Raw genomic sequence first — 24,233 nt, 5'->3', positions numbered from 1 at the left:
AAGGTCCGCCCCTCGCAGCCCCCTACGCCTCTGGCCCCGCCTCCTGGGCTCCGAAGCCTCCCGGCCCCGCCTCCTCAAGACCTCGCCTCTGGCAGCCCCGAGCTCTCTCTGGCCCCGCCCCGAGCGCCCCTCGGGAGTCCTGGTCCCGCCCCCGCAGCCCCCTCCGCGCCCTCAAGCGCTAAGTCCGTGAAGCCGCAGCGGTGGGGGCCTGCAGGCCCGGCAGCCGGGAGGGCCTGGTTCGGGGCGGCTGCCTGGCGCCTTTTCAACGTCCTCTTCTGACTGTGCAGCTCGAATCCGCGGCGTCCCCGGAGGGCCAGAGGGGGAAACGACCCCGATAGAAACCCGACCGCGAAGGGGAGGAGGGGCGCCTCGGAAATGTCTCCCGCCCTAAATGAGCGAGCCCCCTACTCCTACTCCCGAGGCTGAGCCGCCGCTTTGAGTCAGCCTCGGCCGCCCACGCTGGCTGCTGGGGCTGTAGGAGGCCACCGCAAAGGTTCAACCTCCGCACGCCCCCCGTGGGGCCTGGACTTTGCTCTCAGCACAGCTGCCTTCGCGGGCGCCTAGTCCCCACAACCCCTGCTTCACCTCCACATAGGGGGAGGACAGGGGCTCTCGCTTCTGCTTCATTTGGACCCCTCGAGAGTCTTCACTCCCGCTTTGGCTCCCGGCCTCTGAACCTTATGAGAGCTCACTTCTTTGAGGCGAAAAGTCAAGGCATCGCCAAGAACCTTCAAAATGAATGCGGGGCCGGGCAAACTTTGCAACACGCAATTGCAGGGCTGTGGATCCATCCACAGGTGACACCGGGCCTCCCACCCCCCTCGCCCAGACATGTTTCTCATCCCAACCTATTCTCGAAATAGACCTCCCAGCGGTGCACACTTTTCTCTGCCACCCACGACTTCCACGTCCCTCCTGCACCAGTACACTTGCAAGCACACCCCTCCGAGCGCCATTCTAATGATTCATGGTCCCTTGGGCCAACCCCACCCTAACACACACAACAAACTTCGTTCCCCACCCTTATCCCCCTTCGTTTCCAAGGCACTGGCGACAATCCACTTCATTTCCTTTCCTCATCTGCAGACTCGTCCCCCTCAAATACCTCACGCCATCCGCCTCATCTTCATCCCCCCCTCCTCCCTAAAAATGTGCTAATTAAAATGTAGTTTCCTCTTCCCACATATGAAGTGTGGAAAATGAATCTTGTCTTGGCACAAACTGTGATGCATTTATCGTTTTCTCTCTCCACTGGACTAAGGCTGTAGAAATTTTAGTCTACCACCATCTCCCATTTGCTCAAAAAATCCAACCATGCCTTATTATTTTTAAATACTCTTAACGAATCGTGGGGAAGGCTGCCTAGTTTGGGGAAGAAAATTGTTTAGAAAATGTTCAGCCTGACATTTTATTTGGCATTTAAAAATATCTGCAGTATTTGAGAGAGATATTGGGAGTGGCTGGATATTTTCTTGCATTTAAAAAGCAAAAAAAATGAAAAGCTTTGCATGCATCAAGGTTAGCCTTTTTATGAATAGCAAAAAAAGTATCCTAAGGGCACCTATCAGAATATAGTCCTCACTATATTTTGCTAGTCGCAAATCTGGACACCCCCACCACCACCAAAGGAAGACAAATTAACATAATCCATTGTAAGCATGTCTGATGAACAGTCTTTTCCATGATCATTCCTTTTCTCACAGTTTCTGGACAAAATAGCTAGATAGATCTCCTTACCCACCGAAGATCCAAAGCTTCCTTCTAACAAGGGTAGTAGACGTACGTGTCTGTGTCTTCTGTTCTCTAGGTGTGGATTCTGCAATGCTGCACAGAAACCTACTGCAGCCTCAGACCAACAGCAGCAGCAGCAGCGGCGGCGGCAGCAGCAGCAGCAGCATTAGCAGCAGCAGCTTCTCTCAATGCTGAGTAGTAAGTGTTTGACTTAGTATAACTCTACAATTACCATTAGGCGCTTGCTTATGAGAGGAGGCGGAATCTTTCTTAAAGGAATGGATTTTGTTTTTCCTCTCTAGTATTGCTTCATAAGAGGCAGAGAGGGTGGAATCAGGGAGTTTTGTGGACTGAGTAAATGAGTACAGCTGTGGGAGGTCAAGGTTAAAATTAACTGGGTGGTTGAGGAATGGAGGCAATGATTTTAGTGTAAGTCAATGAAATGCTAGAAGCACCAGTTTTAAAGAGCCCTGCTAATTTCAAACATTGGGGTAATGGCAAAATAAAGTTGTATGCCTTGAAACTGATTAGTAATTTGTGCTAATATTTAATTTAATTTAATATTTGTGCTAATATTTAACATCGTACTAAAATAATAACTATATAAAGGAAAGCTATTTAGTATTTAATATAAGAATAAAAAGAAAAATGAATTAAAACTCGTTTATGTGACTAGAAGCAATGGATTCAAGTCCTACCTATAAGCATACTTGGAACTTCAGTGAATACCAGTATTAGAAAATATATTGTTGACAGGTTTCAATGTGTGCTCATGTGATATAAAAAATCACAATATTGCCGGGCGTGGTGGCTCACGCCTGTAATCCCAGCACTTTGGGAGGCTGAGGCAGGTAGATCACGAGGTCAGGAGTTCAAGACCAGCCTGGCCAAGATGGTGAAATCCCGTCTCTACTAAAAATACAAAAATTAGCCGGGCGTGGTGGCAGGCGCCTGTAATCCCAGCTACTTAGGAGGCTGAGGCAGAGAATTGCTTGAACCCGGGAGGCGGAGCTTGCAGTGAGCCAAGATCGCGCCACTGCACTCCAGCCTGGGTGACAGAGCAAGACTCTGTCTCAAAAAAAAAAAAAAAAATTACAGTATTATATATAGAAAAAACAAAATATATCTAAAATAATTTTTGGATAATAGCACAGTATTATGCTATTTCAGTGGCAATTCAAAGGTCAGCAAAATTAAGAAACACAAGTGGATTGACTGACTCTAAGTGCATATGAATCTGCTATTTACACTATTAAAATGTGTCGTGTCCACCTGAGAATCTGCATTATAACCTTACATTTTATCTTTATATTACTTGATTTAAGCACTTACCAGTTATGTTTTTTTCTCTATAAGTAAATGAAGAGGTGTGATCTCAAAATATGAATAGAAAAAAATACAGGAAATATTCTGCCTTTAATTTTCTTTGCACAGCTTTTGTTAATGATGTACCTGTGTGATCTTGAACAAGTAAATAACCTTATTTGGTTCTTAGTTCCCTATTTTGTAAAGTGAGGAAGTTGGATTGAAATTTCCCAGGGTCTGGCCGGGCATGGTGGCTCACGCCTGTAATCCCAGCACTTTGGGAGGCTGGGGTGGGCAGGTCATGAGGTCAAGAGATCAAGAACATCCTGGCCAACATGGTGAAACCCTGTCTCTACTAAAAATACAAAAATTAGTCGACTCACTGCAATCTCTGCCTGCCAGGTTCAAGCGATTCTCCTGCCTCAGCCTGGGACTACAGGCGCATGCCACCACACCCAGCTAATTTTATGTATTTTTAGTAGAGACAGGGTTTCACAGTGTTAGCCAGGATGGTCTCGATCTCCTGACCTTGTGATCCGCCTGTCTTGGCCTCCCAAAGTGCTGGGATTACAGGCGTGAGCCACCGCACCCAGCCTCAATTTTTTTTTTTAATGCCTCCTACAGGGAGAGAATTAAAAGAAATTAGTTGCCCAGTTTCCTTCATCTGTTTTTGTTTTCCTTGCTTCTCTGCAAGGAGGGCTTTTTATTTCATCTACCAGGTAGTATTGAACAATGAATAAAATGGTGATTATTTGTATAATTCAAAGCATTCCCCCACATCCCCTCCCCGCAAATTGAATGCATTTCTTTACCTCTTCCCAAAGTGCTCAGCACAGTCTCTTATATAAAGGCACTTAATGGATACTTTAAAAAATGAATACACGATTTAATGAATGAATTGCTCCCAACATATCCAGAAACTGACTACAAAGTGTTTTTGTTTGTTTTTAATTTGCATTGTCCAAAACAACTGACTCCATTCTCTACCTCCCTTTCCTAACACAGTCATGATCTAAAAGAAACAATCTCTTTTCTGTAGAGCTCTTTAGACGTGCCTGATTTGTATTCCAATTAAATTGTAGCCACAAATCTCAACAGGAACTCTGGGTAGATCAAGCAGTAGCAGAGGCACTTTCTGCCAAGAAAACACAGGCTTCAGTTTCAGAGTTCTGGTGTTCCAGTTCTAGATGTAACACCAACTGGTTATATGACCTTAAACAAGTTTCTCGACATGCTTGTGCCTCAGTATAGCTGTCTTTTAAGTGGTGGTGGTGGTGGATTATAATACGTGCTGTACCTATTTCATAGGGTTGTAGTGAAGTTCAAATAAGATAATAAATGTAAAAATGCTTTGAACTTTTCAAAGCACTATGTAAATATAAGGTATTATTATAGGCAAATGTATTTAAAATCAATTATCTAGTTCAAGGGACTTTACCCTAAACAACCTGTTTTACTACTTGTTGTTTCAGAAAGCAAACAGGTTTATCTTTCTCTCTTCCTCTTTCTCCATGCACAGACACACACACACACACACACACACACACACACACCCTTACTGTTCCCAATTTAACAACTTCTCAGCTTTGAGGATTTTCCCTTGGGTTGGGAAATATGCATATGCCATTTGAATATGAAGAGCCAAGAATTTATAGAATCCTCTCCCTATCCCACCCCCCCAAAATTTACCTTTTTAAAGCTCTCAGACAGAAAAGTAAACTTAATGAAGCACAACAGCCTTTTCAAACTACATAATGTTATGTATTTAATCAGTGGAGTTAGATGAGCCATTCATTTGAAACTTGGCCATGCTGCATACATTTTGATCACCCTTTTATGCCAAGCCAGTCTGGAAAGTACTTGGGGAACAAGGCAGGGAGGACTCACACGGAATTCATGCTAATGAGTTCTCCATTCCCCAAGGAGATATAATCAGGGCAATACTCAAGGATTCGTCAACATATTTTATTAGTACTATGTGACCTATATGGTTTATTTTAAAGGAATTAACCTCAGCTAAATATCTGAAAGATCTTTATACAACTGTTTAAGTAATCAAGCCTGATATATTTCTGAAACTTTAATGAAATATCACCCTTAGGGTCCTCTTTTTTTTTTAAGTGTTTGTTCTCATTTATTCATTTTCTATTTGGTAACTTAAAATCATCATGACTAAATAAATATGCAAACAACTGCTACAAATAAGAAACTCCTAGTGGGAGGCCCACTCATATGTAGAACATAAAGACTCATAGAAACTCAACTTAAGGGTCACTAGTTTCCAGCCAGGCGCGGTGGCTCACGCCTGTAATCCCAGCACTTTGGGAGGCCGAGGTAGGCAGATCACAAGGTCAGGAGATCGAGACCATCCTGGCTAACACCATGAAACCCCGTCTCTACTAAAAATACAAAAAATTAGCCCGGTGTGGGGGGCGGGAGCCTGTGTTCCCAGCTACTCAGGAGGCTGAGGCAGGAGAATGGCGTGAACCCGGGAGGCAGAGCTTGCAGTGAGCCAAGATTGTGCCACTGCACTCCAGCCTGGGTGACAGAGCGAGACTCCGTCTCAAAAAAAAAAGACTCACTAGTTTCTTTTTGTTTGTTTGTGTTTGAAACGGAGTCTTACTGTGACCTCCGCCTCCTGGGTTCAAGCGTTTCTCCTGCCTCAGCCTCCTGAGTAGCTGGGATTACAGGTGCCTGCCACCACACCTGGCTAATTTTTGTAGTTTTAGTAGAAACGAGGTTTCACCATGTTGGCCAGGTGGTCTTGAACTCCTGGCCTCGAGCGATCTGCCCACCTCAGCCTCCCAAAGTGCTGGGATTACAGGGGTGAGCCACCACACCCAGCCAAGAATCACTAGTTTCTATGTAGAAAAACTTTAAAATGAATGCAAAAAATGCAATTGCTATGTGAAACCTAAAATACGTTAGTTGCATATACATCTTTTCATCACATAGTCATATGCCTTCACACTTCAGCTACGAATCTCTAGTATATTACATGATCTTAAAACCAGGTGTTTTACTTCTTATGACAGTATTTCTAGAAAGTAATCAGGAACTACCTCCAACAGAACCATTTGGAGTGTTTCCTAAAATACTAATTCATAGGCTCTACTCCAAATTTACTGAATTAAATCTTTTAGGATGGGGCCCTGGATTGAGACTTTAAAAAAAAAAAAAAATCTCTGAATAAAGAAGACGATTGAGGACTTTTTAAGCACCCCAAGTGATTCTCATGTATCACCAGTTTGATCACAGCTATCCTATAGAAACAATGCACTGTGTACACAGAATCTCAGACATGAGTGAAATGCGGATGGCCCCGTTTCATTATGTGAAAGAGATTCAGATAAGGACAAAACTGGCTACACCTTTTCTGCTGCATAAATGTGTGCAAAATATTTAACCTCTCTGAGTCCTAGTATTTTTTTTTTTTTTTTTTTTTTTGAGACAGGGTCTTACTCTGTCTCTCAGGCTGGAGTGCAGTGGTGTGATTTCAGCTCACCACAGCTTCAATCTTCCGGGCTCAAGTGATCCTCCCACCTCAGCCTTCCTGGTAGCTGGGACTACAGGTGTGCACCACTATGCCTGACTAATTTTTGTGTTTTTAGTAGAGACGGGGTTTTGCCATGTTGCCCAGGCTGGTCTTGAACTACTGGGCTCAAGTGACCCACCCACCTCGGCTTCCCAAAGTGCTGGGACTACAGGTGTGAGCCAACATGCCCAGCCCCTAGTATCTTAATCTGTAAGATAATACCTGTTTGAGATTGTTGTGAGGATTAAATGACATAACATATGGAGAGCTTCTAATGCCTGACACCATATGGAATTTAAATATTTGTTTATTCTCTCACTCTTTGCTCAAAAATGAGTTTCCAGGTGCATTATTCTTGTCTAGTGTTCTTAGTATGTTTGGTAGAGTAATGTGAACTAGTAATTTAATGGTGGCTAAAATTTTGAGCTCTTAAAACATACCAGTACTGAATGTCTTATATGTGTTATTTCATCTCATACCTACAATAACCCTTAAAGGTAGATACTACTGTATTATTATCTTCATTGTACAGATTAAGGAACTGAGCCTTGGAGAGAATAAGTAACTTGCCCAGGATATCAAAGCATAGAATTAACACTGCTAGGGATCAAATCCAGGCTTTCTGACTCCAGAGCCTAACAGTTCATCATGCTGTGTGTTCTGTACATTCTCTAAGTGCTTAGATTCTAAAATATGAGCCAGTTTCTTGGGAAGAGTATGGAACTGCAAAAGTGGAGTTTATAAACATAACAGAAATATTGACAAATGAATGTAATAATTTCCCTATTTTAGAAGTCTTTACCAGTTGCTCATAACACAGCATGGCACATAGTAGGTGCTCAAAAGTACTCGTCGAATGAATGGAAGGGACAGGTTGCATCAGCACACTATTTAAGCAGCTGACAGATCCAAACCCAAGTTTTCACACAAAAATTGCAGACTGAATTGATCTGATTTTTCAGACCAGCTTATATTCTGACATAATACAAATCATTAACTCTCAGAGCTATAAATCATCTTATTATTTACAGCAGATAGTTCTTGAGCATGTGTTATTAACAGCACACTAGTCTGGTAGTGGAAGGATTATTTAAAAAAACCTTAAGACGCCAGGTGCAGTGGCTCACGCCCATAATCCCAACACTTTGGGAGGCCAAGGTGGGCGGATCACCTGAGGTCAGGAGTTCAAGACCAGCCTGGCCAACATGATGAAACCCAGTCTCTACTAAAAATACAAAAATTAGCTGCGCATGATGGTGCATGCCTGTAATCCCAGCTACTCAGGAGGCTGAGGCAGGAAAATCTCTTGAACCCAGGAGGCAGAGGTTGCAGTGAGCCGAGATCGCACCATTGTATTCCAGCCTGGGTGTCACAGTGAGACTCTGTCTCAAAAAAAAAAAAAAAAAAAAACAACCTTAAGACATAGCTTATGGCCTCAACATCTAGCTGGGAAATGAAACACAAATGTATGAAACAACTAGATTGCAGAATTATTTCATATGACATAATAAATGTAAAGCTCCTAGGAAATGCTGAATGTTCAATAAATAACTGCCTTATCAATATTTTTATTTTAATAATTATTAAGATATAATGATAGTTTTATTAATAATGAGGAAAATAATGTTTGTTATAGCTACAGTTTAAAGAGTGATTATGTGCCAAGCACTATGCTTGAAGTTTATATTACATTTAATCATGATATCAGTCCTGCTAAATTAGTATCATTGATCCTGTTTTTCAAATGAGGAAACTGAGACTCAGAGAGGTTAAATAATTTGCCCAGGCACATATTTTGTAAGTATAATATACCAGAGTCAGGGAATAAGAGAGTCCAAAAGGAGTCAGGGAAGATAGAGGTCAATTCCTGCTGGAGAAAACAGGGAGGATGTCTGTGAGTAGGAAGAGCAGAACTTTAATGGGGGAAAAAGGAGGAGAATGGCCTTAGGTGATGGCGGTGGCAGGAGGAAGTGTATGCATGTGAGCTTTCTGAGACAGGTCCCACAGTGCTTTGCTCAGGGTCAAGCTCATTATGAATGCACAACCTAGGTCTCCTCATTGAACATGGACAGCAAAATATAAAGTGTGTTGGTAGAGTAGCAAACAAATCTGTTTGCCTGGAGTAGAGAGTTTGTGTAGGGCAAATTTAGAATGTACGTAGTCCCCAAACCCTGAAACACCCAGCCTTCATTTACTGAGAGCTTGTTTAAGTTGCCGCACTTCCAGTCACTGTCCATTAATTCACTCAGTTATTTTCACTCATTAAGGCAACAGTATTCGTTGAACTCCTGCTATGTGCCAGGCACTGTTCTGGGTGGTAGAGACAAAGCAGTGAACAAAATGAACAAAAATCCCTGTACTCATGAAGCTTTTATTGTACTGGGAAAACAACAGATGTTAACATGTAAACAAATCAATAATTAAGGTAATTTCAGATGCTAAAGGCTAAGAAGAAAGTAAAATAGGCCATTGACAATGACTAGGGTGGGGGAGGGGTACTGCTTTAGTTAGGATGGATGAAGAAGGTGTCTTTGAGGAGGTGACATTTGAGCTGAGACCTGAATGATCTGTAGTCGGCAGGTGGAGAGACAAGTAAGTTCAAAGGTCATGAGGCAGGAACAAGTTTGGTATGATTGAGAGATTGAGGGAAAGGCATGGTGGTCGAACACTGCGACTGAAGGAGAGAGGCCCAAGACAGGAGAGCTAGGTGGGGGCCGGATCATGTGGGTCTGGCAGATCATGGTGAGGAGTTTGACTTTCAGAAGGTTTTTTTTTTTTTTTGAGACGGAGTCTCGCTGTGTCTCCCAGGTTGGAGTGCAGTGGCGCGATCTCGGCTCACGGCAAGCTCCGCCTCCCAGGTTCATGCCATTCTCCTGCCTCAGCCTCCCAAGTAGCTGGGACTACAGGCGCCCGCCAACACGCCCGGCTAATTTTTTGTATTTTTAGTAGAAACGGGGTTTCACCGTGTTAGCCAAGATGGTCTCGATCTCCTGACCTCGTGATCCGCCCGTCTCGGCCTCCCAAAGTGCTAGGATTACAGGCGTGAGCCACCGCGCCCGGCCTTTCAGAAGGTTTTAAGCAAAGGAAGGCTACAGTCTCATTTGCATTTTTGGAATTTCCTGGCTGCTATGTGCAGGATGAACACTAGAGAGATGTGACTAGAGACTGGGAAGCTAGTTAGGAAGCCATTAAAGTCATCCTGACAAGAGGAAATGGGGTCTTGTTGTAGGGGTAGCTGTGGAGAAGAGAAGTGAAAGATCTTGGGTATATTTTGGAGACTTGCTGATGGAGTACATGAATTGAGTGCAGAAAAGGAGAGAAAGAGAGGACTCAATCCAGAGTGATCTCCAAAGCCTTTGACCTTAGTGTCTTGATGGATGGTAGTACCATTACCTGAGACAGAGAAGACTTGAGAAGAAGTAGTATAACAGATAAAAGCGAGCCCTTCTGCTAAGTTTGAGATTACCCTCTTTCTTCTCTTCAGAGTACAAACTCCACTTTATAATTATTTTGTTAATTAATTTTGTTGTACTTATTTATCATTAATTTCCTCCCCATAGGAATCTTCAAAAGAGCAAGAACTTTATCTTGTTCATTGTTGTATCCCTAGTACAGTCTAGAGTCTAGAACATTGATTGTCACAGAGTATATACCCAATAAATATTAGGATTTGTTGAGACTGGTTCAGTAGTTCTCAAATTTAAGCGTACATGAAAACCACCCGGATTTAGATCGTTATTAAAAGTTAGCATCAGCCCCCATCTTAACCCTTCCCCATCAAAACTCTTCTGTAGTAGGTCTGGTGTTGCACTCTGGAAGCTGCATATTTAGCCAGCACTGTAGGTGTGCAGTGGACTACAAGTTTAGATGTATCAGTGTTCTTTCAAGTATTTGCCTTAGAAACTACATTTCAGTGGCATCTGTGTAAAAGACCACAAAGCATGGCTTTAAGAATTCAATGGCGTTCCCAAATATAGTCAAATCATACGGCGTGATTTAAAAGCTTTTGAGAGAAAAGCAGCGAAAGAATCCTAGAGTCCCTTCTGTCTCATTTGACTTATAGACTGTCATTGTGAAGGGGTCCTTCAGAAGGATTCATCATGTGAAGAAAAATGGCTACCTAAGTGCAGGGATTTCAAGGGCAGCAACAGCCTTCTCTGACCATATCTCCAAAGTATCCCTATTTACAGGTCTGTGAAATTCCTTTACTTGTTGATTATAGTAAATGTATGTTTTTGTTTGCACAGCATTCCTTGCCTTTTCCAGTAAGAGTGCCCCAATATTCCTTTGGAGCCTTTTTTTACCTCATTGCTGCAGCTTGGCACCCCACCCTCTTCTGAGATAGGGGCTGACCCCATGCTGAATCAAACAGATAATCTCTTCCTAGCATTTGAATCTTGGGTAGTAACACAAAGACTTAAGATTAGAATTCCACCTAAAGGAGGTCCTGGAAGAAAATGAGATTAGATACTGCTACGAAGACCTCATAAAACCCACTTAGCTCCTGTCTTTACAAGACCCTATTCTTCAGCTTTCTCTTCAATTCTGTGAGCTCTGTGCCTTATTCTTCCAATAAATTCCTGCTTTGCTTAAGTTAGAGTGACCTCAGTTGCTTGAAATATAATCTATGGCATAGCAATAAAAACCTTGTGATCTATAGTTAGAGGTAAAGCTTTCAAAACAAATCCTTCCTGGGAGTAGTAACACATTAACCTAAATTCTCACTAAAGTGTAAATGTATGATAGCAGAGCCTGAACAGCACAATTCATTGAGGCCGAAGAGAGTGAAGAGCTCCATGGCTTGACATCAGTCACACCACTGAGGCAGGAAGGAAAGTTTAACGCATGATTTAAATACCTTGCTGCAAACTGTCTACACTTCTATTTCATAGTTTCTACTAAGCCCTCCCAGATACTGAGTTTCTACCTTCAGACTAAACTTTCAGAGCAAGGCTTTCCAAAGCAGGGCATAATTACTAGGACACATAAACCTAAGACATTAATTTATGAACATGAGAATTCATAACATTAAATTTAGTTCTCATTTCCTTCTCTGGCCCCAGGGGAAAAAGAAGAACATCCTGTCCTTTTAATCATTTGAGTTAAATCCTAGTCATTTGTTGACCTTCCTCCTTCCCCCATTTTTGAAAAGACTTATAACTCTTTAAAACGCTAAGAAATTAATGACTTACCTCATGTCTTATGCACAGTATCTTCTGAACAAGCCAAGTTTCTCACAGTCTCATTCACAATGATTACTGAAACTAAAGTAACAACAGAAAGCATACTGAACAAAGCCAGCAGGAGTTCTGGGTGTAAGCCACACCTAGGGAGAGATAACGAAGCATGTTGTAGTTTAACAAGAGTAATAAAAATGAAATCTAATCACTTGCAGATTATATACAGTATAAATAGAGATCAAGTTGTAAAAACCAGTCTAGTTAATATTTTTTATTTTTAATAGCGGTTGGTATTTATGAAAATTAAACATAACAAAATCTGGATATAAAACAATATTGATTCTGCATGGCCAATCATTTTCATTTCAAATGGGGGTGGAGAAAAATCACCATTCTTATTAAAACATAATAGTATTACTAACATTTGCTGAGCACTCACTATGTGCCAGGTACTATGTTAAGTGCTTTTTAATGTAGATTGTTTCATTTAATACACCTCCATGAGGTATTGCCCTAATATACCTGTTTAGAAACAGTGGAACTAAGGCACTGAGAGGTTAAGTAATTTGCCCAAGATCAAAGAGCAGGTAAATAGCAGTGGTTGGGTTTTGAATCCAGGTAATGTTAGACACACCTGACAGTGATAACTTGACTTGTGCATATCCTGAGAATGATCCTACATGGCAGATGCACCTGAATGTGTGTTCAGAATTCTGAGCTAAGAAATCCAAGAGTGGCCAAATCAGGGATCTGTTCCTTATCTTAGAAGGACCATCTGAGCCCCTATCCTGTCCAGTGGAATGAGGGCTGTACAGGAGATCGAGGTCCTTTGTTTTTGGTTAAATGAAAGTTGCCAGGTGGAGGTTTTAGGCACAGGGAGTTAAGCGAAAATGCTATATAAACTGCATGCTTTTTTCAAGTGGTTGTCATACCCAGCCCACCGCCACTGGCCTCTCTCCTCTGTAAAACTCCATGTCTCTGAGTCTCTTCTTTGGCCTCTTGAACGTGGTGCCATCCCCATTGTAGTCTATAGGAGTTCAGCACAACACCAGGCAACAAAACGGCTTGAGTCTGGGCTATCAGCCCCTTCTCTTTACCGCCTTCCAACATTGCTTGGCCAGTTAGTGAGAGAGCACCTGGTCTTTGCTTTTGCCTGTACTTGAGGCCCTTCTAACCCTCACTTTGAATGTTTAAGAATTACATTTTGAAAACTACCTGAACCAGGTAATCAAAGTAAATAGGCTTTCCAGGAGTCAAATTGTTTGGATGTTAATTGTTAACTCAATGATAAGCCTTTCTAGCAGCCTTTACAGAAATTTACTTACCCAGACTTTACATTAAGTTAAATAGTAAGGATTTAGGGATCTAATCAAAGTCTCCAAATGCATGAGCAAGGCCTTTGGTTTTCAAATGCAGTTTATACTTTGTTACAGTGAGTTTGGGATGAGAAGGTGAGTGGCATTCTCTCTCAGAAAGGTGAGTTATTTTTCTGATAGGTGGTTTCACTTCTCTGCCAGGGAAGTAACTGAGAAACCAGACTGGAACTTGTATCTGCAACCTGGTATGGAGTGTGGGTGGCACATAAATCAAACAGCCTACTCTTAAACATTCAGGGGCTCTTCAAATACAGCGTAAATTTTCTGAGCCAATCTCCCTGAAGTCTGGCCATGACCCAACATGCTTCAGTCCAGAAGGTGGTGGTTTCTGAAAGACCCTTCATTTTTTTTTCTTTTCCATGAAATGGGATGATAGAATTGATACAACCCTGACTGCTTTTAAAAAGATTGCCAGAGTTTTTACTGGATGTACCTGTGGTTGGGATGGCTTTTGTATTTTTGAGGAATATTTCAGTCCTCTTTCTCCATGCTATTGCTTTCTTTATATATAGCATCAGTACTTTTACTACTAGATGAGGAATTCAAAGCATTAAAAAATGTAGGGTGGCCGGGTGCAGTGGCTCACACCTGTAATCCCAGCACTTTGGGAGGCAGAGGCGGGCGGATCACAAGGTCAGGAGATTGAGACCATCCTGGCTAACATGGTGAATCCCCATCTCTACTCAAAAATACAAAAAAATTAGCCAGGCGTGGTGGCGGACACTGTCGTCCCAGCTACTTGGGAGACTGAGGCAGGAGAATGGCGTGAATCCGGGAGGCGGAGCTTGCAGTGAGCCTAGATTGCGCCACTGCGCTCCAGCCTGGGCGACAGAACAAGACTCCGTCTCAAAAAAAAAAAAAAAAAAGTAGGGTGATGTAGGGTGACGCCAAATGGTCCTGTGCTAGACTGCCCCTTGTGCCTTTGTTCTTGGAAGAGATAGGAGGAGAAAATAAAAGCATGACACTCTCTGCCCCAATCCTGTATTTAAGATATCAAGGCAGAACCTACAAGAACAAACAAGTGACTAAAGGGATTCAAGATAATATAGACAAGATAGAAGAAAGTCTACAAACTTAGAAGTAGGTGTTTTCTTGTGGAAAGGTCAGTAGAAGAGCCACCACTATGCTTGGGGTCTGCACTAATGAGCTGTGGACTTGAACGAATCACTTAATGATTCTAAACTTCTGTTTCCCTATCTGTAAAATGGATATGGGAGTCAAAGTATACATATGTAGACTTGGAAGAGGACTGATCTAGCCTCTGACCCACTGCAGAAATATAATCTACATTACTCCTGACAGATAACCCATCATCCAACCTCCCATGAAAAGTGACTCATCTTCTTATGTTCCTTATGCTGAGCTAAGTTCTGCATCTTGGCACCTCCATTCATTGGTCTTGATTCTTTTCCTTGAAGTTCTGAGTTGGCAATGTGGATGGCAAGAGAAACAACAAAGTACAATGGAAAGAAAATCAGATGAATCTGAGTTTGAACCCCATCTTAAGCACTTTACTGGATATGAAATCTTGACGCAATTGCATCAGTTCTGTAAGGCTCAGTTTCCTCATCTACCTGACGGAGATATTGCAACTTACCTGACAAGTCTATTGGGAGGATTAGAAATAATTTCTAGGCCAGACGCAGTGGCTCACACCTGCAATTCCAGCACTTTGAGAGGCCAAGGCGGGCAGATCACGAGGTCAGGAGATCGAGACCATCCTGGCTAACACGGGGAAACCCCTTCTCTACTGAAAAATACAAAAACATTAGCCAGGCATGGTGGCGGGCGCCTGTAGTCCCAGCTACTCAGGAGGCTGAGGCAGGAGAATGGAGTGAACCCGGGAGGCGGAGCTTGCAGTGAGCCAAGATTGCACCCCTGCACTCCAGCCTGGGCGACAGAGCGAGACTCTGTCTAAAAAAAAAAAAAAGATTTTCTATAAAATGCCTGCACATACAGAGTGCTTGGTAAAATTACAATTAAGAATTCTTTTCTTAGAATATATTGAAGTCAGTATTTCTTGGGGCCTGAGGTGTTTATGGCATGATTTCAGGTTCCTGTTATGATGATTTGTTCTGAAATGTTCTCAACTTTTCCCTTGTTCCTGTTTCAAATAAATAACCACTTTCTGTATATTGCCTTGCATTTTCCTTCTCAATAAAACCACCTTCTTTTGCTTGTACAATAGAAAAGAAGGAAGCTTAAACAGGGACTTAATGAAGCTGTACGCAAGTGTATGCTAACTAGTTAGAAAAAATCCATAGTGGAGGTAGAATTTAATCTTTACTTTGCAGCATGAGAGGCTTCTGAAATAAAGGATAGTTTGGAAAGGAGTTCAAATGTGCTCTGGGATAAGAGATTGTTGTAATGCAGGAAACATGCTAACTTTACTAAAGTGAAAGGAATTCCATGAGTTTAGGAGTGAGATAACCCAGAGCTGTGGACCTCACAGTCATTTGAAACTTCACAGAAAGTTTCCGTAGGAACAGAAGCTTCAAAACATCTCTTTTTGAACTTGTCCATAAGTATGAAAAATTAAAACATGTGCCTCTTTGACTAAAAAAAATCCATGGTAATGAAGTTACTGTGCGGAAATTCTTGTGTGAACATTTAAACAAGATAGTTACAAGGATGTTCACTGCCAGGTGGTTTCCAATGTCAAACAAACAAAACAACAGTGACAACAACAATCTAAAGCTTTCAATAGAATAGTAAAAACAATGATAATGGATCCATAAAATGGAATACTATACGGCCTTGATGAAACATCATGTTAACCTGGTATGATGTCCATGATATATTGTTGAGGAAAAAAGTACGTTTTAGACCACTATATGATGAGCTATATTTGTATATATGTATCTATGTATGCATGGGCATGTGCATATATTTATGTGAGTATATAGATATAAATATATGGTGTATGTATTTAGAAAAAAGTTTGGAAATCTGTACGAAAAACTTAACAGTAGTTAATTCTGAGGGGTGGGATTAGGAGAAAGAGATTTTCATTTTTTGCTTTAAATGTTTGGATATTTGAGTGCTTTTACATTGCAAGTATTATTTGTATAATTTCAAAAAACAGTAAAATAAGAATAGCTAAATTCATAAACATATGTTTAAGCACTTGGTTACCTTTTCACAAAGTTCAGGAGTCCTCACTTGGAGAATACCTTTTTAAAGGAAATAAATAAGTTAATATGTTTCCTTTGGATAAAAGTCAGAACTGAAAGACCATCTGGTTTAATACCCTAGAAAGACCCTCACCTATCTAAGCCCTCAAGACAAGAGAGGAATCTGGAACCCCTGACATCTAGGGTTCCTTTATATCCCTCCACAGCTTCCTTTGGATCTCAGATAGGGCAAAATGCCCTAACTGGCATATGACCATTATGAGTGTTTTTCTTGAAAGGAAGTGAGACTTGGTCATCAGATAATTTCCCACAAAAAACCTGATGTGTGCACTTGGAGCTTAGTACTGGTTACAGTGAATAAAGCTCTGTGGCCCAGGAGCTTGCCTGCTAAAGCTGGGCACTGCAAACATCTATCATCTAACATTTGCCAGATGCCAGTTCATTTGATTAAAGAACAGTGTTAATGAGCACTTGAGCTTAATTTTTTTCAAGGAGCCAAATTGCCTCATGCAAAGAAATATTCAACAACCACCCTGCATCACTAATTCCAGCCAATTGCTTCTTGAAATTGTTCCACTGGTTGTAAAAATTAGTGGAGTAGAGTGTGTAGTTGGTTAAGTTTATCCATTTGTTCATTCATTTATTCATTTATCTCTTCATCCAATTGTCAGCAGTAAACATAGAAGTTAGCAGTCAGCTGGGGGCTTGGGGAGGTGGGTGGTGGGGGGGTCAGAAACATTTGAGTTTAAATTCCTGCCCTGACACCTACTGGCTATAAAATCATGGCAATTTATGTAGCCTATCCAAGTCTTTGTTTTCTCATCAGTAAAATGGAGGCAGTAATCAAAAAGTTGTCGTGAGGATTTAAGAACATTTAAAGTACCTAGCATAGAACCTGGCATATATTACATGCTCAGTAAAAGTTAGCTATTGTCATTCATGAGTTTGTCATTCAAAAAATATTTGAACACCTAATGTGTGCCAAGTTTTGTGCCAAATTCTGAATTTTTAATATGGTTAAGATATGATCCTTGCTTTTAAGGGGGTTAAGTCTAGGTGAGAGGTTATCAACCTAATAGAATTCAGAGGCTTCTTGAATTTGGATGGGGAAAAAGAATCACATGTCTATTTTCCACTAACCTCTAACTAAAATTTTACATTTCCTTCAATTGTAAATGTATTCACCAAAGAACAGAAGTACTCACAATATGTTTGACTTTGTTACCAGGAGAAATCATAGATATTTTCATAGCATATGGTAGTTTGGCAGAAATTTTAAAATGTCATTTATGCACATCATAACTTTGAAATTACAATAGTTATTAGACTCACTCCTAGATGTAGAAATTGTGTTAATGAAGCACATATGTAGTTATATCTGAAATTTTTTTGTCTTTTGAAAGCCGTACATTTATTTCTTTTGTGCTCCTATGTATTTATTCATTTAAAAAGTGTTCTGAAATGGATACATATATGAACTGTATTACATGCATGAGGATGTTTATAATAGCACTGTTCATTAAATAAAAAACTGAAAACAAAGTAAATGTTCATCAATAGAAGAATGAATAAATCACCATTGGTATAATCATGTAATGAAATACCACCCAGAGATGAGAATGAATAAACAATTGCTACATTCAGCAACATGGATGAACCTCACAAACATAAGGTTAAGCAGAAGAAACCAGACACAAAAGAGAACATACTATATTTTTCCATTTACATAAAGTTTAAAAACAGACTAATTTCAAAATAGTTTACTTTTTTTGTGGGGTGGTGGCTGGGACAAGGGGGCTTTGGGGTTAGCTAATTATTGATCCAAATGCTAGTAATATGAATATATTCAGTTTGTACAAATTCATTGAGCTGTACATGATTTATGCACTTATAGTTATAAAAACTTACTTTAGAGAATCACTTGAACCTGGGAGGTGGATGTTGCAGTGAGCCAAGATTGTGCCACTGCACTGCAGCTGGGTGACAGAGTGAGACTCTGTCTCAAAAAACAACAAACAAACAAAAAACTTACTTCTAAAAAGGAGATCCAGGCCAGGTGCTCTCACCTGTAATCCCAGCACTTTGGGAGGCCGAGGCAGGCCGACTGCCTGAGGTCAGGAGCTTGATACCAGCCTGGCCAACATAGTGAAACCCTGTCTCTACTAAAAATACAAAAATTAGCTGGGTGTGGGGCGGGCGCCTGTACTCCCAGCTACTTGGGAGGCTGAGACAGGAGAATCACTTGAACCCAGGAGGTGGAGGTTGCAGTGAGCCAAGACCAGGCCATTGCACTCCAGCCTGGGTAACAAGAGTGGAACTCCGTGTCAAAAAAAAACGGAGATCTGTAGACTTACCGAGTCTGCCAAAGGGGTTCATGACACAGAAATGATTAAGAACTTCTGGTCCAGATAGAGAGATAAACCCAAAGAAATTACTATAATACAATGTTTTATACACAGCATGGATTTTCCAGGCCATTCCTGATCCCTGTATTCTAATCCTATTGTCCCATTAAGTATAACTCATACTTTTCAGAGCATGCATCTTGTTATATATATAGGAAAAATAGGAAAGAAAATACAAAGTAAGGGAAGTCAGGAAGAAATCTCACGGAGGAGGTGATATTTGAGAGGAGCCTCAAAGAATAAGTCGACTTTCAGTTGAAGAGCTTGCTGGCAAAGTGAGCAGCATCACGAGAAAATGGGAAGCATGCTGTGTTTGGAGAACATCAGGTGATCTGGTGTGGCTGGTTCATAGGGCGGATAATTGGTAGGGGGAATGGGTGGGAGATATGAGAATGACTGTGCATTATGCTAAGGGAAATTGGCCAATGTTTTTTGTTTGTTTATACTTTTTTATTGACAGAATAGACATAGAGAATAGTGACCGAAACATAAGAGTACAGCTGGATGGATTTGCATAAACTGAACCTATCTATTTTTCTAGTACTCAGATCATGAAATGGGACATTAACAACCTATCGGAAACCCCTTTTGTGCTCCCTACCAATCACTACTGTTCCACATCCCTGCCAAGTGGAATCACTATCCTGACTTCTAACCCCATAGATCGGTTTTCTAACCATTATGAACTAAACATATTGTTTAATCCTTGAACAACTCTGAGATAGAATTTATATCCGTTTTACAGCTTTAACGTGTGTACTTTTTTTGTGTCTGGCTTCTTTCACTCATGTTTATAAGTGAAATGGAATGTCCTTGCCCATGGTTATAGATTGTTGCCACCTAAGTTTTAAGCAAGGGAGTAGTATGGGCTGACCTCTGGGTTAGAAAAGCTACTTTAGCAGCTTCAAGGAGGGTAGAATAGAAAGACAAGAAGACCCATGGAAGGAGCTAGGGAAATAATCCACACAAGAGATGATGAGGACTGACCCAGAGCCCAAGCAGTGGGGGTAGAGAAGGGGTGGAAAGATCAGAGCTCTGGAGAAGCAATTCAAAACATGTGTTCCATTTACAGTGTCCTTCAAACACAGAGGAGAACACTCAGCTGAATGCTCAGAACCCAAGCAACATTAATTGACCACAGCATTAGTTTGGGTCCTTTTCAAGATTTAAATGAAACAAGCTACATCTCTCTGAGAGTCTATTGTCATAGATGACCGGGATGAGACAGAAGAAGCTAACACAATGTGGATGAATGACAGGGTCCCTTGAGACTTTAATGACCTCAAGTGATGTTGGAAGAGTTTTGCAGCTGATTTCTTTTTCTTACATATATTTTGAGTAGCAGAGTGTCAACATAAAATTTAGACAGGTAAGGAAAACAACACCAGGATTGAAGAGAAAACAGGGGTAGGGAAGAGTTTTAGCAGAAAGTTGAGAGGGATGAGGCTGTGAGTGGGTGTGTAGTACAGACAGAGGGGAGATGGCTGGTGAAGCATGAAGTGAGAACTCATTCTGCATCTATCTTAATCTCACGCTTCTCAAACTTGGGTATATATCTCTGAAAGCATGTCAGGAGGAACTAGAGCCACCCAATAAATATAGTACATTTTCTTGGAATGTTCATTTTATGCTAGGACTGAGGAGAAAGATTCCATTTATATGGAAACAAACAATGTGTTATGGAGTAGAATGCAAACTTCATGTGAAGTTTTAAGTTAAAACATAAGACTTTAAGTATATTTCTAGCAAATGCTTTTTTGGCCTTCAGCCCCAATGCCTCCCTTGCGATTAGGTAAAATCCAGAAGAAAAGTTTTGCAAAATCTCATCTCCGTCACTTTTGACTCCATGCTCCACTCTATGCTGCTAGGACCTACACTGAGCTCTTTTCCAGACTGTGGTGTTACTCATTCAGCAACATTCCTTCCTTTCTTTACTCACTCATTCCAAACATGTTAAGTAAGGGCCTGCCCTATTGTAGGACCTGGGAGATAGTTTTCTCCTGTACAATACTGTAAGTTCCAGAAAGGACTGTGCCTTAAAAGAAAACATTTAGAATCCTTACAGCGTTTGTCAAAACTTGCACATATTAAATGTTTTATAAATATTTGTTGACATAAAATGAAATGGGATATTTGCCAAATCTTTGCAAAAACTCAGAGAGGAATTAGGAGAGGGACAATAAAAAGGAGAGAAAGGTATGAATATATGTGAACTGCTAACCATTTTGAACTAAACATATTGTTTAATCCTTGAACAACTCTGAGATATAATCTATATCCATTTTACAGCCAAGGAAACTGAGGCTGAGAAAGAATAAAGTAACGTGTTTGAAACAACACAGCTAGTATCAGAGTACAGATTCAATCCCAGCTTTGTCTGGTACTAAGGTCCATGGAGGATATCTATAAAAATGTAAAATGCATGTGTCTTTTGACCCAGTAACTCTAGGAATTTATCGTCTAAATACAATCAAATAAGTGCTTAAAGATACAAACACAAGGATGCTCATTTTGGTGCTAATTGCTAATTGTACCACCACACCCAGCTAATTTTTGTATTTTTAGTAGTGAAGAGGTTTCACCATGTCGACCAGCCTGGTCTCAAATGCCTGATCTCAAGTGATCCACCCAACTTGGCCTCCCAAAGTGCTGGGATTACAGGGGCGAGCCACCACTCCGAGCCAAAGTAAACTTAAACATAAGTATATATTACTTTTATAATAAAAAGCAAACAAGTTAATAAAATTAAATGAAAATAAAGCCTGCACTTAGATTTAAGTCCTTGATCTATCTTGAGTTGATTTTTATATAAGGTAAGACATGAGGATCCAGTTTCATTCTCCTACAGGTGGCTTGCCAATTATCCAAGCACCATTTGTTGAATAGTGTGTCCTTTCCCCACTTTATGTTTTTGTTTGCTTTGTCAAAGATCAGTTAGCTGTAGGTATTTGGCTTTATTTCTTGGTTCTCTATTCTGTTCCATTGGTCTATGTGCTTATTTTTATACCAGTACTATGCTGTTTTGGTGACTATGGCCTTATCGTATAGTTTGAAATCAGGTAATGTGATGCCTCTAGATTTGTTCTTTTTCCTTAGTCTTGCTTTGGCTATGCAGGCTCTTTTTTGGTTCCATATGAATTTTAAGATTTTTTTTCTAGTTCTGTGAAGAATGATAGTGGCATTTTGATGAGAATTGCATTGAATTTGTAGATTGCTTTTGGCAGTATGGTCATTATCACAATATTGATTTTACCCATCCATAAGCATGAGATGTTGATCCATTTGTTTGCGTCATCTATGATTTCTTTTAGCAGTATTTTGTAGTTTTCCTTGTATAGGTCTTTCACCTCCTTGGTTAGGTATATTCCTAAGTATTTAATTTTTTTGCAGCTATTGTAAAAGGAGTTGAGATCTTGATTTCTCAGCTTGGTTGCTTTTGCCTGAAACTATACAAACTCTAGAAGATAACATCAGAAAAAACTTTCTAGATATTGGCTTAGGCAAGGATTTCATGACCAAGAGCTCAAAAGCAAATGCAATAAAAACAAAGATAAATAGCTGGGACTTAATTTAAAGAGCTTTGCACGGCAAAAGGAACAGTCAGCAAAGTAAACAGACAACCCACAGAGTGGGAGAAAATCTTCTCAATCTATACATCTGACAAAGAACTAATATCTGGAATCTACGATGAACTCAAACAAATTAACAAGAGAAAAAAAAAACCAATCCTATCAAAATGTGGGCTAAGGACATGAATAGACAATTCGCAAAAGAAGATATACAAATGGCTGAACAAACATATGAAAAAATGCTCAACATCACTCATGATCAGGGAAATGCAAATTGAAACCACAATGTGATACTACCTTACTCCTGCAAGAATGGCCATAATAAAAGAATCTACACTTCTACACTGCTGGTGGGAATGTAAACTAGTACAACCGCTATGAAAAACAGTGGAGATTCCTTAAAAAACTAAAAGTAGAACTACCATTTGATCCAGCAATCCCACTACTAGATATCTAACCAGAGGAAAGAAGTCATTACACGAAAAAGATACTTGCCTATGCATGTTTATAGCAGCACAATTCACAACTGCAAAATCATGGAACCAATTCAAATGCCCATCAATCAATGAGTGGATAAAGAAACTCTGGTATATATATCAAAGATATATAAACTGTGATATATATATATATATCATATATTTATGATGGAATACTACTCAGCCATAAAAAGTAATGAATTAATGGCATTCAAAGCAACCTGGATGGGATTGGAGACTATTATTCTAAGTGAAGTAACTCAGGAATGAAAAAACGAACATCGTATGTTCTCACTCATAAGTGGAAGCTAAACTATGAGGCTGCAAAAGCATAAGAATGACACAGTAGACTTTGGGGACTCAGGAGGAAAGGGTGGGAAGGGGGTGAGGGATAAAAGACTATGAATCGGGTTCGGTGTATAATGCTTGGGTGATGGGCGGACCAAAATCTCACAAATCACCACTAAAGAACTTACTCGTGTAACCAAATATCACCTGTTCCCAAAAACCTATGGAAATAAAAAAATTTAAAACAGAAAGAAAGAAAATAAAGCTGCACATATTGTAACACACCATGGGGCCAGGCACATTGGCTCATGCCTGTAATTCCTGCATTTTGGGAGGCTGAGGCAGGCAGATCACTTGAGATCAGGAGTTCGAGTCCAGCCTAGCCAACATGGTGAAACCCCATCTCTGCTAAAAATACAAAAATTAGCCAGGCATGGTGGTGCATGCCTGTAATCCCAGCTACTCAGGAGGCTGAAGCAGGAGAATCACTTGACCCCATCAGGTGGAGGTAGCAGTGAGCCAAGATGGCACCACTGCACTCCAGCCTGAGCAACAGAGCGAGATTCTGTCTCAAACAAACAAACAAACAAACAAACAAAAAACCCACCATGGTGCATGGGGTGGGAGCCTAGAGGGGCAGGGAAACTTTGGAGGGAAGAGAGCTGGCTACTTCTAAGTTGAAAAAAAGCAGAAGGCGCTAAGAGGCAAAGGAATCGAGAAAGGGAAATGGTGGTGTTAATGAAGCTCATATCAAGGCAATGATTTTTATTTATTTTTGGCTTAAACAATAGAAGTGTATTGTCTCACAGTTCTGAAGGCTGGAAATCTGAGATCAAGGTGTGGGCAGGGTTGGTTTCTTCTCGGGGCTGTGGGGAAGAATCTGCTCTATGCTTCTCCCCTAGCTTCTGCAGGATTGCTGCCCATCTTTGGCATGCCTTGGCTTGTAGATCTCTGCCTTCATGGCATTCTCTCTGTGTATGTGACTGTGTCCAAATTTCCCCTTTTTGTAAGGACATCAGTCATCTTGAATTGGAGGCTCACCCTACTCCACTATGACTTCATCTTAACTTAAATCTGCAATTACCCTGTTTTCAAATAAGGTCACATTCTGAGTTATGGGGGTTAGGGCTTCAATATGTAAATTTTTTTAGGAGAGGAACACGGTTTTACTCATAAAGGTAGGTATAAAAAATTTTGGAGGAACTTATGTCACAAGCAAGGATTTGAACTTCAA

At 40.7% G+C, this 24,233-nt stretch overlaps 2 protein-coding genes across 5 annotated transcripts in view; one reads left to right on the top strand and one right to left on the bottom strand.

Annotated features, from left to right (window-relative positions):
• The window catches only part of ADD3 (adducin 3), a 127,885-nt gene extending 126,055 nt beyond the window's left edge, over positions 1–1,830 (bottom strand). For 2 of the 4 annotated variants that reach the window (XM_009459228.4, XM_054659882.2), the window contains exon 1: positions 1,742–1,830. The gene's annotated coding sequence lies outside the window, so the exon portion shown is untranslated. Of the gene's footprint in view, positions 1–1,737 lie in introns of all 4 variants that reach the window. The other 2 variants (XM_001141198.7, XM_001140872.7) reach the window with 1 other exon arrangement.
• LOC134807048 (proline-rich protein HaeIII subfamily 1-like) overlaps positions 1–24,233 on the top strand; it is a 65,080-nt gene that overhangs the window by 1,739 nt on the left and 39,108 nt on the right. The window contains exons 4-5 of the mRNA XM_063780511.1: positions 1,808–1,929; positions 10,635–10,761. Coding sequence (XP_063636581.1) covers positions 1,808–1,926 — 119 coding nt within the window. The 3' untranslated portion in view covers positions 1,927–1,929; positions 10,635–10,761. The remainder of the gene's footprint in view (positions 1–1,807; positions 1,930–10,634; positions 10,762–24,233) is intronic.

Source organism: Pan troglodytes, chromosome 8 (genome assembly GCF_028858775.2).
Source record: "Pan troglodytes isolate AG18354 chromosome 8, NHGRI_mPanTro3-v2.0_pri, whole genome shotgun sequence".
NCBI lineage: Eukaryota > Metazoa > Chordata > Mammalia > Primates > Hominidae > Pan > Pan troglodytes.
Note: the sequence above shows the minus strand (reverse complement) of the source record. Positions and strands in the feature narration are given on the sequence as shown.